The 15,767-nt window shown below is 30.9% G+C and overlaps 1 protein-coding gene across 13 annotated transcripts in view; it reads left to right on the forward strand.

Moving 5' to 3' along the window:
• The window catches only part of LOC132713685 (TRIO and F-actin-binding protein-like), a 55,792-nt gene that overhangs the window by 2,668 nt on the left and 37,357 nt on the right, over positions 1 to 15,767 (forward strand). For 10 of the 13 annotated variants that reach the window (XM_060696335.1, XM_060696338.1, XM_060696339.1 and 7 more), the window contains exons 2-3: positions 5,194 to 5,390; positions 12,471 to 14,426. In XM_060696335.1, coding sequence (XP_060552318.1) covers positions 5,318 to 5,390; positions 12,471 to 14,426 — 2,029 coding nt within the window. In that variant the 5' untranslated portion in view covers positions 5,194 to 5,317. Of the gene's footprint in view, positions 1 to 3,177; positions 3,598 to 3,685; positions 3,998 to 5,193; positions 5,391 to 6,150; positions 6,184 to 12,470; positions 14,427 to 15,767 lie in introns of those variants that run through there. The other 3 variants (XM_060696336.1, XM_060696337.1, XM_060696340.1) reach the window with 3 other exon arrangements.

Below are 15,767 nucleotides of genomic sequence, written 5' to 3' on the forward strand. Positions count from 1 at the left end.
TTTTATTTCTAAAGGTTTTCCAGAAGCATTTACAATATTTGTTTCAAACGGTTCTAAATTTACTGGAAACTGACATCTATTTATAAAACTTGAAGAAATAATTGAAAGTGTTGCACCAGTATCAATTAAACAATTAGCTTTGATGCCATTTATTGTAGCTTCAACAAATAATCCTGAACCACACGAATTAGACAATTTTTCACAATCTTTTTCTAACACATTAATTTTTCGTTTCGATCTGCCACTGAACTTTCGACAATTGTATTTATTATGACCTTTCTTACCACACTCATAACAATTCAAACTATTTGTATTTGGCTCATTAGCAAATGTTCTTGAAGACGTTCTATTATTTTGATTTTGCTTTGAAGTATTTCGGTTTCTTTTATCAAAAATCTAAAAATTATTTTTGCGTCGAAACATTGATAACATATTCTTCATTTTCTCTTTTTAGGCTATCTAACTTGCTATCTTGACTTTTCGAACACTCATACTGATCAGAATTTAATTTTCTCATATAACCACAGGTTTCATTGGATTTTCGATCCGCACTGTTGAAAGCCTCAAGCTCAACAGCGTGTCTCACTGCTTCATTCAAGCTAGTAGGAAGAGCTTGTTTTATTCTAAGCCCCATATCCGAGTTAACCAAAGAATCTATGAATTGTTCTTTCGCTAAAGATTCTTTCACATCTGATGGTGCTGAAGGGTATGCTAAATTAGTCAAACGTCTTATGTCCTGCCCCATCTCAGATAAAGATTCTTTAGCTTTTGTCTTCTTTTTCTTAGTTGAGCTCTATATAATTCAGTGTGATTGGGTGGTGAAAACCTTTCTTGTAATGCTAATACAAGTTCATCATAATTCGGTGATTTGCTTGTCAGATTGCCAAATACACCCTGAGCTTGACCTCTTAATAAAACAGATAAATAAAGACCTTTTTCTTTGTTTGTCCATTGATTTATTTCTGAACATGCTTCAAAATGCGCTTTATAGTCTATCCATGAGCTAGTTCCATCATACGTAGTTGGCTTCATCATAACACTTCGTTTTGAATTTGAGTTTTTAGGGTCACGTTTTATTTCTGTTGAATTTGAAGTATCCAATTGTATGTTGCTGTGTAAGGTCTCTGTTTTATTTGCTGGTTGTGATTTTCTCTTTCGAAAGGTAACAAATCGATCTCTCGGATAATTTAAATCAGAGCCCCAAGAAGATTCCGTAAACCTTTGTTTTTCAACTAATGGGGTTAAGACACTTTCTATTTTAAAGGGCTTTTTATCTGGGGTCGGTGGTTAGAAACGTCGCCTTCTTTCTGATAGAGGTGTTGCATATTGTCTTGTTAAAAATTTCGGTGTTGACGTTTGTTTGTCTTCATAGTTTGAGTCATATTGATTTTGAAAAGATAACTGCATACTGTCAATCTGTCTTTCAAGTATTGATATTTCATTTTGCAATTTCAAAGCTTCATTTTGGTGCTGCAAATCTCTGAGTCTTTCGTGCAACAATGTAAGCTCATTCTCATGACTATTATCTTTACTCTCAGCCATTGTTAACGAAATTTATTTTAACGTGTGGGTCTAGATAATGGTGTTTTTATCTATATTATCCCACCGCTGCCACCAATTTTTGTAACGTGTACCGAGCGGATGTACAACGAATATTTAATAAATTTTTCTTTGGGCTACCTGCCGTTTGATTAGATACAAATGATTATGAAATTATCATATATCATAAACAATCAGCTTGAATTAATACTCCAAAATACACTATTAAATTCTCAAAAGTCACATTTACAAAATAACACTATGGAATAATTCAAAAGCTATAGATATCACGCTGCAACCCGATAATTTCCTATAGTCCAGCAACTACCTGACCCTATCTATGAAGCGAGGCTTCTATTTAGATAGAAAGATAAGCTGCTGGTAGCGATTTACAACAAAGTTCCAACTATACAAAGCTTATTCGTTTTAAATCTACCTCTGGATTTTTAATACCTATATGTTACCAATTTTCTGATAGCGAGGCTTTCAGGAAATGTGGTGGTCTATAAGTAACCAGAGTCAAATACAATTTCACAACTAAACTATATCGACACTATATCCATGAAGCTAGGCTTCAATTGGATAAACAAGGGTATTTAGTTTTGCCAATTCTTCTTTTCTACCTATGAAGCTAGGCTTCAGTTAGGTAGACGAAATTATCCTCTTTGTATGAAGCGAGGCTTCAATTACATAAAGTAACCTGGTGCCGGTGAATTCCTCTGCAGACTGAATAATTTTGATCTAATCGCCCCCGATATTATATACTGCTGAGATGATCGCTCAAGCATGACTTAATTTTCATTGGCTGATTAGAATGATCACTATCACTGAGACGATTATTATATTATATGAATATAAACGTTTATTGAAAATACGTATACTAAACGTATATTGTAAAGTACCGTAAACTAAAATACATTGTCGCAACATAAACAATTAACATAATAGTAAAGTTACACTAAAATAATTTCAGCAAACGATAATCTTTAATAAAATCTAGCTTGGTAAAAATGTCAAAACGTTACACAACATCCATTTTTAGATATTTTACACATTCTCTTGATTTACTTGTTTATTTTACACATTAATTAGGGTAAATACACAGATATATGAGTCCACAGATACAATGTTGCTACATTGTATTTCAGTCTCATGGCAAGGTATTCATATCTCCTTTTACATTTTGAGTGAAGATTTACTAAATTTTCTTTTTATATTAATTATAATATGATACTATTCTTAAATTAATATCATGTATCATTTCATTAATACTTTAACAGTCCTCGTCACTGTTTTATTATTCTATATCTCTAGAACAGACACCACCCTGTAGAACACATTTAGCAACAAAAATCCAACCTTAATATTTAAACATATAATTTATAGGAAAATAAAATGGATCAGGGTGATAAAATTCTTGTGGAATATTGTAGGGCTTACTGTCTTGAATAATAAAAACTATTTAGATATCCTAAACATGCCTCAAATCATTCAAAATCAATTTAAGGGCCATTGAAGACCTATTATCAATGAATTATTGATTTAAATACTGCAGCTTATGAATAAGAAGTTCACATTGCAATAAGATACGGGCCTGATACGCGTTCTATGGCAAAGTTTTTTTTTCAAAATCAGGTGATAAAAATGTGTCTTCTAGTGTTTAAGGTTTTAATATCAAATTGAATATTATTCAAGTGGTAAATACCTTTATTTAAGAATTATTTACATGTTGAATAATCAATTTGGCTGACTACATGAGGCAATTAATTCAAATAGATTTGGTATTTAAATCGGGGGAGTGTTCAAACCTTAATCACTAAGAGAAGCAGTTTAAAAGATTTTTGTGATTCACAATTTCACAAGTTTGTGATCATCAGACATACAAAGTTGCTTTATCTGCTGGAATAAGTTTCAACATGATAGGTTTTTTTTATCTTAATCTAGGTCAACCTGTATGGACAAAATAATAAAGTTATAGTGATTGTTATTAAATTGGACAGGATATTATATTGTTTTGTTAGGAGTAATCCTCTAAAATCCTTAATAATCCTTGAAAAGGTGACATTTTAAATTATTTTTCATTTATTTGCCATGTATGGGAACTTTTATTATTCCCAAAATAGTATGTGCATGGATTTTGTTGAAACATTGACAAAAAGTTTGGACTTAGTAAAATTAAAAGTTATTTTACAGACTTAGTGAAAATATAGAAAAAAATCCTTTAAAAATTGACTTATAAGTTTAGTTGATAACATAGATAAGTCCATTTTCAGAAGGAATTTTTATCTGTGGAATTTGGATGTATTATAATTCTATAAGTGGATTGATTTTGGATGGTTTCCAAATTAGATTGAGATTGATTTAACAAGTTCAAAACAAATATCTACAGAATTTTGTTTGTTTAGATGAGTTTTGTTTGTGAAACAGTTGTATAGGTGATCATTACATGTATTATGCAGTGAGTGAATATTTTTCATCTTCTTCTTTTTCTTCTTCTTATATAATGATGATAATAATAATAATAATATTATTATTATTCATTATCATTATTATTCATTATTATTATTATCATTATTATTATTATACAAGTATTTAAACTTTATAACCATTTTTTAAAATACTAATTTTATACTTGTATAATAATAATAATGATAATAATAATAATAATTATAATATTATTATTATTATTATTCATTTTCATTATTATTCATCATTATTATTATCATTATTATTATTATACAAGTATAAATTAGTATTTTAAAAAATGGTTATAAAGTTTGAAGGTATTCATATTTAATTTTTTGAATATCTTGTAGCTTTCGAAAGTTTGTGTACAATTTTAAATCCTTCATAATCCTAAAAACATTATGGTAATGTTTAATCAAGAAAATCATTATGTCAGTGTTGGTTGTGTTAACATTTATATATTTATTTTTCATAAAGTATTCTGAAAAATAATGCTAGTTTTTGAAATGAAAAACAAATGACTAAAATGCTTTTATCTTTAAGTTTGTGTATTGTTTTTGTTATAACATTTAAACATAGATTCAAGTGTAGTTTTGGACATAAGCAATACTGTGATATAATCTTGGTATATCAAATGTTACTGCATGTTGATTCAAGTAAGATTTCTGTGTCCTAAGGGCATTTAAAAACAGTCTTGGTAGCAAAGCTGCAGTAAGCACATCTGAACTTAACAGTGTTTATCAATAATTATTAATTGAATACTGAATGTATCAAAATGTATTTTAATTAACAATCAATATATTTGTTGTCAGGGAAGGTTTTATTCAAATATGACATTCTAAGATTATTTTATTATTTATATTTATTATAAATACCGGTATATACCTTTAGTAAAAAAAAAAATAATATTCAATAATTGTAATTATGTTTTTTGAAAATGATTGAAAATGTATTTGGCTGATGATACATGACTGTATTATGCACAACAAGTATTGGAAGCGCTACCAAAATTATGGAGTTCTGTGGTTTTCTTATTTTTCTTTTCTTTTGTTTTTATTTTTAACACTGTGTAAGGAACATTTATCACATTTTGATACCTTAAGTACTATTTTTTTTCCACTTGCTATTACATGTATGTCAACATAAACAATAATAATTAAACATAATTCTTTTACTTCTACTTTATAGATCATGATGGAACTGAGGAAGTATTAAGCTTGACAGAATTATGTGAAAATTTGGCAAATAGAGTTGACTACAACAAAGTGAGTGACAGGCAATGAAATAACTGGAAATAATACATGTAAAAAGTATGGCATTTCTTGGAGGCTACAGTGAAGATTTTGATCTAGATGACGATGGAATTTTACGAGATTCTGTGGAATGTAAGTACAAAATGTATCTTGTTGAAAAAAAGTAAACCAAAATGGTCTACAACAAGCTTAAAACATAACTGTAAAGTTAATTATACATGTATATGTATGTATATATCGGAAAAGTACAAATAGTGTCTGTATTATCAGGGCCCTCGATCAACCAAATCTGCGGCCGATATTCGGCCGCAGTCCCCCACCAAAATAGTATGTTTTTTTCCCCCTAACAGAGGTAAAAATTCCCCATCAAAACATAAAGTGTTAAAGAAAAAAAAAGAAAACTAATGTTGTTTTTGCAAATTAAAATCCATCTATTTGACGTCTATTTTGTAAATGGAATATCGTACAGTACATGTCTGCACGTTTCCGTTTGTTTTTTCCCCCAAAATCTACCTATTTGACCATAAAAGAAAAAGAGGAAAATTCCCCCCATACACCAAAATTCCCCCTGCTGAGGGTAGCGACCCGCTTCCCCCAAATTGGATTGAGGGCCCTGATTATTAAAGCAGCATGTCTCCAGATTTAGGCTAATTTTTACGAAAATTTTGAAAATGTCTTTTTATTAATAAAGTAAAATGTTGTGAATTTTACAAAGAAATTAGAGCAATTTACTTATTACAAACAGCATCCACCTAAATTACCAAAAAGAGGTCAAAAATATGCTAAAATAGCAATATCTTGGTTTGAAAAATGTTTGATATGGGCTAATAATTATGGTATAAAATGATTCTTCATCAAGTTAATGCAAGAATATGTAACATTTCAGCTGGGGGACATTGGATGGACTGTATAATTGATAATAAAAGTAAGCTTAACATGCACTGTGTTTGAGAGATACTTATGTTTTTGTAGAGCTATGTGTGTTTTCAGAAAGATAGTGTTTTTTTTCAAATGACCTTTTTTCAAAGGGAGGTTTTTTTTCCCTTACATGGTGGCACAAAAAATAAGAAGCTTTGTGTTTCAGAAACAAAATACACATAAATTTAATTTTTTACATTTTAGCAATAATTTATTGATCAATTCACTAATTCAATAATGTCTTGGTTTTTTCAATAATTAATTTATCTTTTAAATAATTTATGAATCATGTCTCTTTCATGATTATAGGTAACATAAGATGTTTCAACTGACCTTGAGACATGGTACTTTTAATGAGACTTATCTAATTAAAGATTTATTTTTCCATATCATAACTATCCTTTATTGTTGTTTTAAATGACCTAAAATTTTGAGCTAAAATTTTTTATTTACTGTGAGTGCCATAATTATTCTATCTATATTGTCACAATAAAGTTACAATGTTCGATCATTTTAGGTGGTTAAGGTATCTGTTCCTTTAAGATGAGCGCATTTGTTGCCACAACCATGTTCCCTAAAATATGTGTAACAACAAAACTTGTTAGTTCCAGGAAGCCAAGTCAAGAATGCTTTGCTTTAAATATTTTAATGCACAATCAAGCTTTATAGATAATTAACCAATTGTTACTGGGTAATTGTGATTTCTATTTACCCTAAACACTATTATAGTAACATTGTTTATACTGTAATTGTATAGTATTCTCTAATGTGATTCATTATCAAATATAATTATTGTGTCTGGATTGCTATCAAGAAAAAAGAGGATTTATTAAAACCCAAACTTAGACAAAACAAATCTCTGAACATCTCCAATACTACAGAAATACTGGAGTCATTGATATTTCGCACAGATTTGGTTTTAAAAAAGAAATATTATAATATGATAATACAGTAACGTACACAATTGAAGATGAATTTCAGATACTGTTTTGTTTGCTATGTTATAATAAGCCAATCTGAGCAATTTATGAGCCAAAATAATAGTACTTGATAGCTCTACAAACACCTTGATTCCTTGCCAAAAGGTGTATCAAGTAGTTAAATCAGGTGTAAAATTCGCATGACTATGTCAAACTTGGCAGATGGTCAAGTCAAAGGATCATGTATGGTCAACTTAATACAGAGAAATTACACTTCATACAGTGACCCTGACAGTATAGAAAAAAATTATAGTAAATTATACTTGAAATGTTAAAAATCAGGCTTAATGATTGTTAAACAATTAATTTTTGGAGCATTTTCAAGAATTTCTGTCAAAATGAAAGAGATTTTTTTGCATTTATGCTAGTAGTTCTTATGAATGGGCTCTGGCAAAAACACTTATTTTATGTGAAATAAATGGTCTGTATACCATTATTAAAGTAGTATTTTAGCAATGTTTACTTTTAAGAGTACATTTATGCTTCTTATAAAGTTTTAAATAACCATCAGACTGCTTGTTATTAAATGACTGCATGATACCTGAGTATAAATTTTCATTCTGTCCATTACTATAAAATTAATATGATGAACTGTGATAAGATTGGTAAGGGGGAGATTATAGTAATAGCAGTTAAAATGTCTGTGCCTGTCATCACAGGGATCATAGGTTAGAGCCCTACTGTCAAAGGCACGCCTCCTTTATTTTCTAATGTGGCACCAGTCAGTCCTGAGATTGGTTTATCTTTTAACACAGTTGAGCTTAAATACATCATGAACTTAAAAAAATAGAACCAATTAGAAAAGATTGATACCTGGTTATGTTAAACTATATTTTTTTTAACAGTTTTATGTGTGAAACAGCTAGTTTATTTGTTTAACTGAAAATGATACCAAAAATCATTATTAAGTGATTTCTTACTTGTAAATTTTGCTTGCTCATTCTCTGTTTACACAATTATTTGTTCTGTTATAAAATAATATAAAAGACAGGTTGCTTTGGCTCAAATGAGAGAACTGTTTGATGTTTGATTTTGATATAATGAGGTATAAAATGGCCTAATGTACTAATATTGATGTAAACATTAGATGGTAAAAATAATGTTTGCTTGCTCTTTGACTCTATCTTTGGTTGTTTCCTATATCGAAGTACTTGAACAGTTGTGTTTTATTGGGAACTTCATTACATTGTAGTGTTGTGCATTTTCTTGGAAAGTTTATCTCTCTAATTTATAAGGAGGTTAGGGGTTGTGTGGTTGGCATAAGGAGATGTGTGTTGAGGGGATGGGGTGGGGTGGTGTTGGGGGTAAAGCATTTGCTATTTGTAACATTTGCACAGAAAGTGGAAGAAATTATCAAATTTTTTATCCCATGTGTGTCCCTGACTGTCCCTGAACTGCTGTGTCAATGTTGTGGCTTCGTTTGGCACAAAACTAGTTGAGAAATGTCCAACTCACATTGCAGAGACAGTGAATTTGTATTTTCACAGGCCTTTACAGGATGTTAGTTCAAATGACAGAGACCCAACTATAATTCCTCAGGAATGTTGGTCCAGGGGTTACATTGGACTGGTGTTTATTATATTTGCCCTTTCCTCCATGTAAATCATCCTATTGATCACTTGAAGGATTATGATGCTTGTGTAGACATACAAATTGTCATAGAAAAACTTGTGACATGTCTGTTAACAATCAGCTCACTTACTGGAAATCACTAAAGTCGTTGTCCCCCTTTTGACCAACCACTTCCTTACCATGGCTTTTTCTTACAAATGAAATCAGAAGTTTACCATGTCATTTAATAGTTTTGAATTCTAGAGAAAAGCTATTTGCTCCTTCAGGTAGAATAGTTCAACACAAATAAAAGGAATTGACAATATTTCAATTATATTTCTATTTATATAAACTTTGATCATTTTAATATACAGTACAAGGTGCGATTATGTGTATTTTTTTTCTTTGATCGGAATTCAATCAACAACCAATTAAGATATATACCATGTACACAATTTTCACTCTATTTGAAATAGTTTAAATTGTTAATGTAATCATTTTATACGTAGATAGTTGAATAGAACCAGAATTAAAGGCCCGTTTGATCGGAAAAATTCTTTTCACAGTATTGCTGTCACATATTTTGAAAATGGCTTAATGATCTTAAATGGCAGAGGGTTTTTACCTATAGAAATAAGGGAATCTTCGGCCAGTTGGAGGAAACATTTATACTAAGGATTTACTATATTGAAGCTTCAGTTTTGAATAGATTTTAATATATCAGGGGGGGATATTTGTGATCCTTGAACTTATTGAAGTCTCTCATTTTACTGTGATTTATTATATTTGTCAACGTACATTATATCTTATATAGATAGGTATGTATATATTTAAAAGTTGTTTATTGAAGGTGATATTCTGGATAAGGGACTTTGATAAAATACTTTGTGTGGAAGTATAAAGAGAAAGGAAATAAATGTGGGATAGTTTCATTTTAAGAAAGGAATTTAGCACTGGAGTCTTTAAGGATTGGAGTTTTTAAAGTATAGTTTTTAAAATAGAATCATTTTTTAGCAGGATTATTTGATTATCATAAAATTAATATGCAGCAGCAATAGGTATAATATATAACAAAACCAAATGTTTTATTTTTCATGGTGTTAACTTTAGCAGTGCATTAGGCGTGGATGACTGCAATTTAGTTAGGAGTGGTCAATATGTAATTATTTTGAGATGCAGGTTTATTGTAACATAACATAGAAAGATATGTAATACTTAATTGTACCTTTAGTTACTGGACTCGCAAAATTGATGATTAATCCATACAGAACACAATTAATTTGTCGAACTGACTTGCCCTTCTTTCATTTAGCTTTTATCCTGCTGGAACTGTTTGTTACCAACCATTGCCATGAGTACAGAGCCGGCGTCCAGCTAGCAATTCTGTGCACCGTCTGCCCAAGCTGACTGTACTGCGGGTGGAGCTAAATTTTTGTATTTTGGTAAATCCCTTAAACTTAGAATGGAGTGTTCTAAATTCAAAGCAGGGCAAATACATTATACAAATACTGCAGGTCATAGGTTCTTATTTAAAGGAATTCCATGTTTGGGTAGTCAAAATTTATAGTGCCTGGCCAGATTCTGTTCTGAACCTCTTTGTAATTCACTTAGATACCTACATGTAGACAACTACATTTTCAATGAACAGCGCCTTCGACCTGTTTGATTTGATTTTCTTTAAAGAGTAAAGATACATGTATCAAAAGCAAAAAAAAGCATCTATCTTTAATTATGATAATTGATCTTTAAAGAACTTTCAAATTTCTGTTAATCTAAGTTTTCTTGTTCAAATATCGCTATTATTAATTATTTCATAACTTTTCAACAAAAGATTTTATTTGTTCTTCAAAAATCCATCACTATCATGATTTGTTACTGCTGTTAAAGTAGGAAAGCTTTTAATTGAGCTCCACTGAGTGAGGTCCAAAAGCCTGAAAACATTAAATTTTAATTTCTTGCATAGATTAGTTGTGGCACTTAAAACAGGAAGATTTGTAAAAGATAACTAAGAAATATTCTCAGAAGTACATTGAAAATCTTATTTTTGTGCTATTCTCAGTCTGATTTGAGTAAATAGGCTTTGCAATTTTTTTCACAATTTTAATAAAATAATTATTCTGGAAAAGCAGTGAGCTGAAATTTTGCATGCAAGTTGTTGGTCTTAGACCTACTAGTATGTTAAATGAAACATTGATCTCAAAAAAAAATATTTCCAGTCCCGTCATGTCAAAAAACCTTGGTGGAATCCCTTTAAAAACAGCATTTTATTTACTGCTCAAACGAAAATTAGTGCTCTTAAAGTTATTGATTGCTTAATAGTGGCGATTTTCAGGTTAAAAGTAATAAAATCTGGTTCCAACATCAATAAACCCTCGGTTTATTTAATTGTTATTATTCTATTATTCATACAGATAATTGTCAAGTATTTATTGAATGTTTAATGATCCCTCGCATATTTTCCCTGTGGTACACTTAGAATTTAGAATGATTCCTTCATTTAATGATTTATTTCACTACAATTGAATTTGGGGTAAGTTTGTTTAACTTTGGATTTGTTTAGTGAATATTTAAAAGTAAGTGAAAAGTTTCTTATCGATTTTATTGTTGTTGAAATCTGATTGTTCCTTTTATTCTGGTACAAGGCAAAAATAGGTTGTGCCTTTTATTCTGGTACAAGGCAAGAATAGGTTGTGCCATTTCTGATTACACATATATATATACATACATGTATATCATATGTCACAAATGTAAAGTTTCAAACAATATGGATAAAACTAGCAGGAAAAAAGAATAAAGCGATGCCTTTTCCAATTTACATTGTAATTATTTATCAGCAGAACTATTTTTGTAATTAAGGAAATATCTACCGGTTTCACCGGTTAAAGCCGGATCTCCAAGATATTATACTTTTTCCTAATTATATTATAGTATGACCTGTTATAAATAAAATACTGATTTACTTTCACAAAGGTACTATTGATGGAAAATATGTCTTTTAATGTATTTTTGTTATGCTAGCTTTAATATGCCATCAGTATAGAAAACCAGCTTGCACATCCTTCTACATTCTGTTGCCGCCCAAATTTAAAACTTTAAACATTGAAATCACTTTGTTATTAACTCTTAAATCCAACCGTTAGGGATAAGGTAAAAAATTTAATATAAGATATACAGCTTAGTAATGGTTAAGGCAAACTAGTCTATTTTACACCTTGTATAAGTTCTGAGAATTGAATGTCAACATTTTAACCATATGGTCAGATTTTACCTTGATTATATTATTGATGACCTGACAGGAAACTTAAGGTCTTGATACTATTTATATCCATAGTTTCTTCCCATTCTACAAAAGGTGCTAAATCAATTAATAATTATAGACGCATTGTTGCCGAAATTTAGCAATATTAAATGTATGTCTTGCAGAAATGTGTGAAATTATTGCCTTTTTTGCGTCTGTTCTTTTAAACAATTCACAGATGTCATATTATGTCTGTTTTCTGATTCGGAAACTAGTGGGAAATTTTATTTAGAGTGGATATAAAAATATATCAGCAAAAAGTTGAAAAACTTGTGAAAAAAGGGATGAACTGTAACTGACTTTAAAAATGGAATACAAAAAGAAAATGCAGAAAATGTTTTTCAATAGGAGACCTGTTAAATGTAAGGTTAAATTCCTTTGCTCACAATGTCTTTTTTAATTTATTGCAGAGATCTAAAATGTTGAATAATTTTGATATATAACTCTTTGTATATATATTTTCAGCTGGCGGGATTCTTATTGACGATGAAGGAATTGTACGAGACGACTTTGATCTGCTAAGCAAACATGGTAGCTCCACCCACTGGACAGATTCAGGTCTAGGGGGAGATAAACAATCAAGCACTCCCTCAACATTACGTCAACTAGACCTTCAATCTTATGACTTCGAAGACGTTTCACGCAATTTTGATGAAAGTAATATAAATATCAGTGATTTAGAGGCGTCGAAAGATGATTTAAGTTTTGATGCTGATTTTGATGATACAGGTGATAAGTCTCGAGGCCGACTAACTCCAAAAGGAAATAGGAGTGGTCTTAGCAGCAGAAGTAGCTTTGATCATTCGTTAAACTATGATGAAATTCTTGATCATGGGATTTCACAAGGAGAAGATAAAAAGCAGGATTTATTTGGTGAAGAATATTATCGACAGTTGCAAGAATTAGGTGTTCTTGTTGACGAGGAGGATTTTGCAAATCCAAGAGATTCGTTACAGGAGTTTGAAAATCTAGAAACAAATTATTCACGAGATTACGATAATGACGAAACGCGAGATGAAATTGAAGATTTTTTAAATCAAGATGGACCGGACGCTACCCGAGAGTCTATGGACATTGAATTACCTGAAAATAATGGCAGACATGCAGAAGTAAAAGTGTTTGAGAGTCATGGTTTTGATTCTTTTGATCACCGTCAGTTTGAAGTAAATGAGGGAAAACGTACAAGACCAAATACTGCTAGCTCTACTAGAACAATAAGTAGTCGATCATTTCCTGAAATATCTCCAGAGGAAGCACTTGAACTTTATACCGAAAGACTTCAAACTCTTGATCATGATAATGATAGTATAACGTTTGAACAAACACAGAGTCAGCGAACTGATCACAGTGATACTGAGGATATAAATGATGATGAAATATTCTTTGTTGCAAGTCAAGAAAATGATGGAGAAAGTCCAAAACCGGCAAAAATGCCAGCCTATGATAATGAAAATAAGCCTTCGTTAACACCCCAAAAGAGAAATAAGAACATATCAGGACAGCACAGTGATGATAGTAGGTCAAATACTCCTCAAGGTCAAACATTAGATTATGATGACGAGTCTGACAGAAGTAGGTCAGTAACTCCTCAAGCAGATGACAATAATCAGGAAAATAATGGTTATCAAAGCAATGATGAGAGATTCGTTGATTCATTAACGCAAGTTTCTCGCCTCGACTCGCGTAATAAAACACAAAGTGAAAGTGACACATTTAGACCGGATTCTGCTCTTAGTGAATTATCCTCTGCCGCGTCAGAAAGTAGGTCAGCTCGACCAAAAATGAGCAAATCACAAGGGAAGCCACCTATGCAACAAAAAGGTGGTATGTCTCATGCAAGGTCTCAGGAAAGTTTCTTTGATCATGAAACTGGGATGTTCAAGAAATTGGAGAAAGGTCCGAAAAGGTTGTTACCAAAACCAAGCCCAGTTGATGAAAATCAACCCCTTAAAGTCAAAAGTAAAAGTGCTACAAATCTTAATGTCATGGGTCCAGTGAAACCAACTCACATGACCTTGTCTGAAATAAGGAATATTAATATTGACGATCCGTTACTGGACTTACAGGACTTTGATAAAAGTGAACCTAAGAGCAGTGCCTCTGATGTTCCGAAAGGGGAGTTAACTCAGAAATTGAAGCAAGAGTCTAGTAAGCGTCAACAAGCTACTCACCTAGTGAGGCAACTTCAGTCAGACTATGATAAACTTTTGTCAAAATATGCTCTAGCAGAGCTTACAATCGACCAGATGAGACTCGGTGCTAAAATATCAATTCATGCCAATTCACCGACTCCAAGCCAGGCTACAAGTGGTTCCCTGCAATCAGCACAGCATTTACAGATGTTACAGCTAGGTGGCGCTCACCGTGGTTCAATAACGTCTGCTTCACCTTCTATGTCACAACAAAATGTCTTCTTTCCAGGTAAGTGTGTACTGAATAATTTGATCGAAGAAACTGATAAAAATTTAACTTTTGATAGTTGATAAAACAAAAGAGTTAGCACCATTGGCAAGGAAAACATCTCCCATTGCATATGATTCCAATGTTGCTGAAAAATAATGGTATGTCTTCTACAGATTCTGGGAATAAATGTTTTGGGAAAGAAAAACACTTTAGAATATTGCTGACACAATCATAAACCAACTCAATACAGGAATACAGTGAACGTTGGATCAAGTATTTTTGGGTAGATGTTAATTAAGGGAGTACATCTGTAGCAGTTTAAAACGTTGATATTTTTCATATTTTTGATCTACAAGCTGTTTGTTGTTACCATATTTTTTGCACATGCATGTCAGGTTTATCCGCTTCAAATGAATAACTGGTCAAATACTGGTAAAAGATATATAAGGTTTTCATATTTAAGCCCTCTCATTGGGCAAATAAGTAGGTCAAAGAATGTAGCTGATGTCAATTAAACAAAAAAAGTATCAAACTGCCGGTAATAAAATGTATAAAATATCTAGGGGCCAAGTTACTTGAATCTTAGCTATTAAGTTCTAATAAATAACTAAATATATAATATTGATTAAATGAGTGGGAAATAAAAGATTACTTTTGAAAATCAGATTTCATTTAAATATCTACTTTTTTATTTAAAATGAAAATAAAATTAAGGTATTTAATTGAAGATTTTGTTTTTAAAATCAGATTTTGAGAGATGTGGAATTTGTAAATCTGAACTGTAAATTTGACCAAGATTTTAATCTGGTTTTTAGTAGAAATTTAAGACGGCCAAAAGAGCTACCGCTTTACTACTGGATACCGCATATAATAACCTTAAAAAGAACCTTTTTGTGTAAACCAAAACAACAAAACAATTTATGACACTTTTGTGTACAACAATAGCAAGGCTTTGTCTTCAGTCTGTATAGTAAACTAAAGCTGTTTGAATTAAACATTGTACAATGATTGTCAATCCCCTTTAAGCCTTTCTCGAAGATTATACCAGTATTTTAAATTCTTTAGAGTTAGACATCTTTTTCAAAAACTTTAAATATCCAGTTTCTGATTTTTAATCAAAATGCAAATCAGTCAGTTACAATATATATATCAATATTGATTTTTTTTAACATTTTGATAGAAAATTTGTCTTATTTTTGCAGTGTTGTTTTATTTCTAGCATTTTAGTGCCAATTAAAGGTGGACTGATGCTTTAATTGTTATAAGAAAATTGGACTAATAAATAACTTTATACATGTATGTATTTGAACATGTGATTTTCACTTTTGTAAATGAAGCTTTAGCAGATCCAGCATTTTC

Source organism: Ruditapes philippinarum, unplaced genomic scaffold (genome assembly GCF_026571515.1).
Source record: "Ruditapes philippinarum isolate M1 unplaced genomic scaffold, ASM2657151v2 ctg650_1_1_1_1, whole genome shotgun sequence".
Lineage (NCBI taxonomy): Eukaryota > Metazoa > Mollusca > Bivalvia > Venerida > Veneridae > Ruditapes > Ruditapes philippinarum.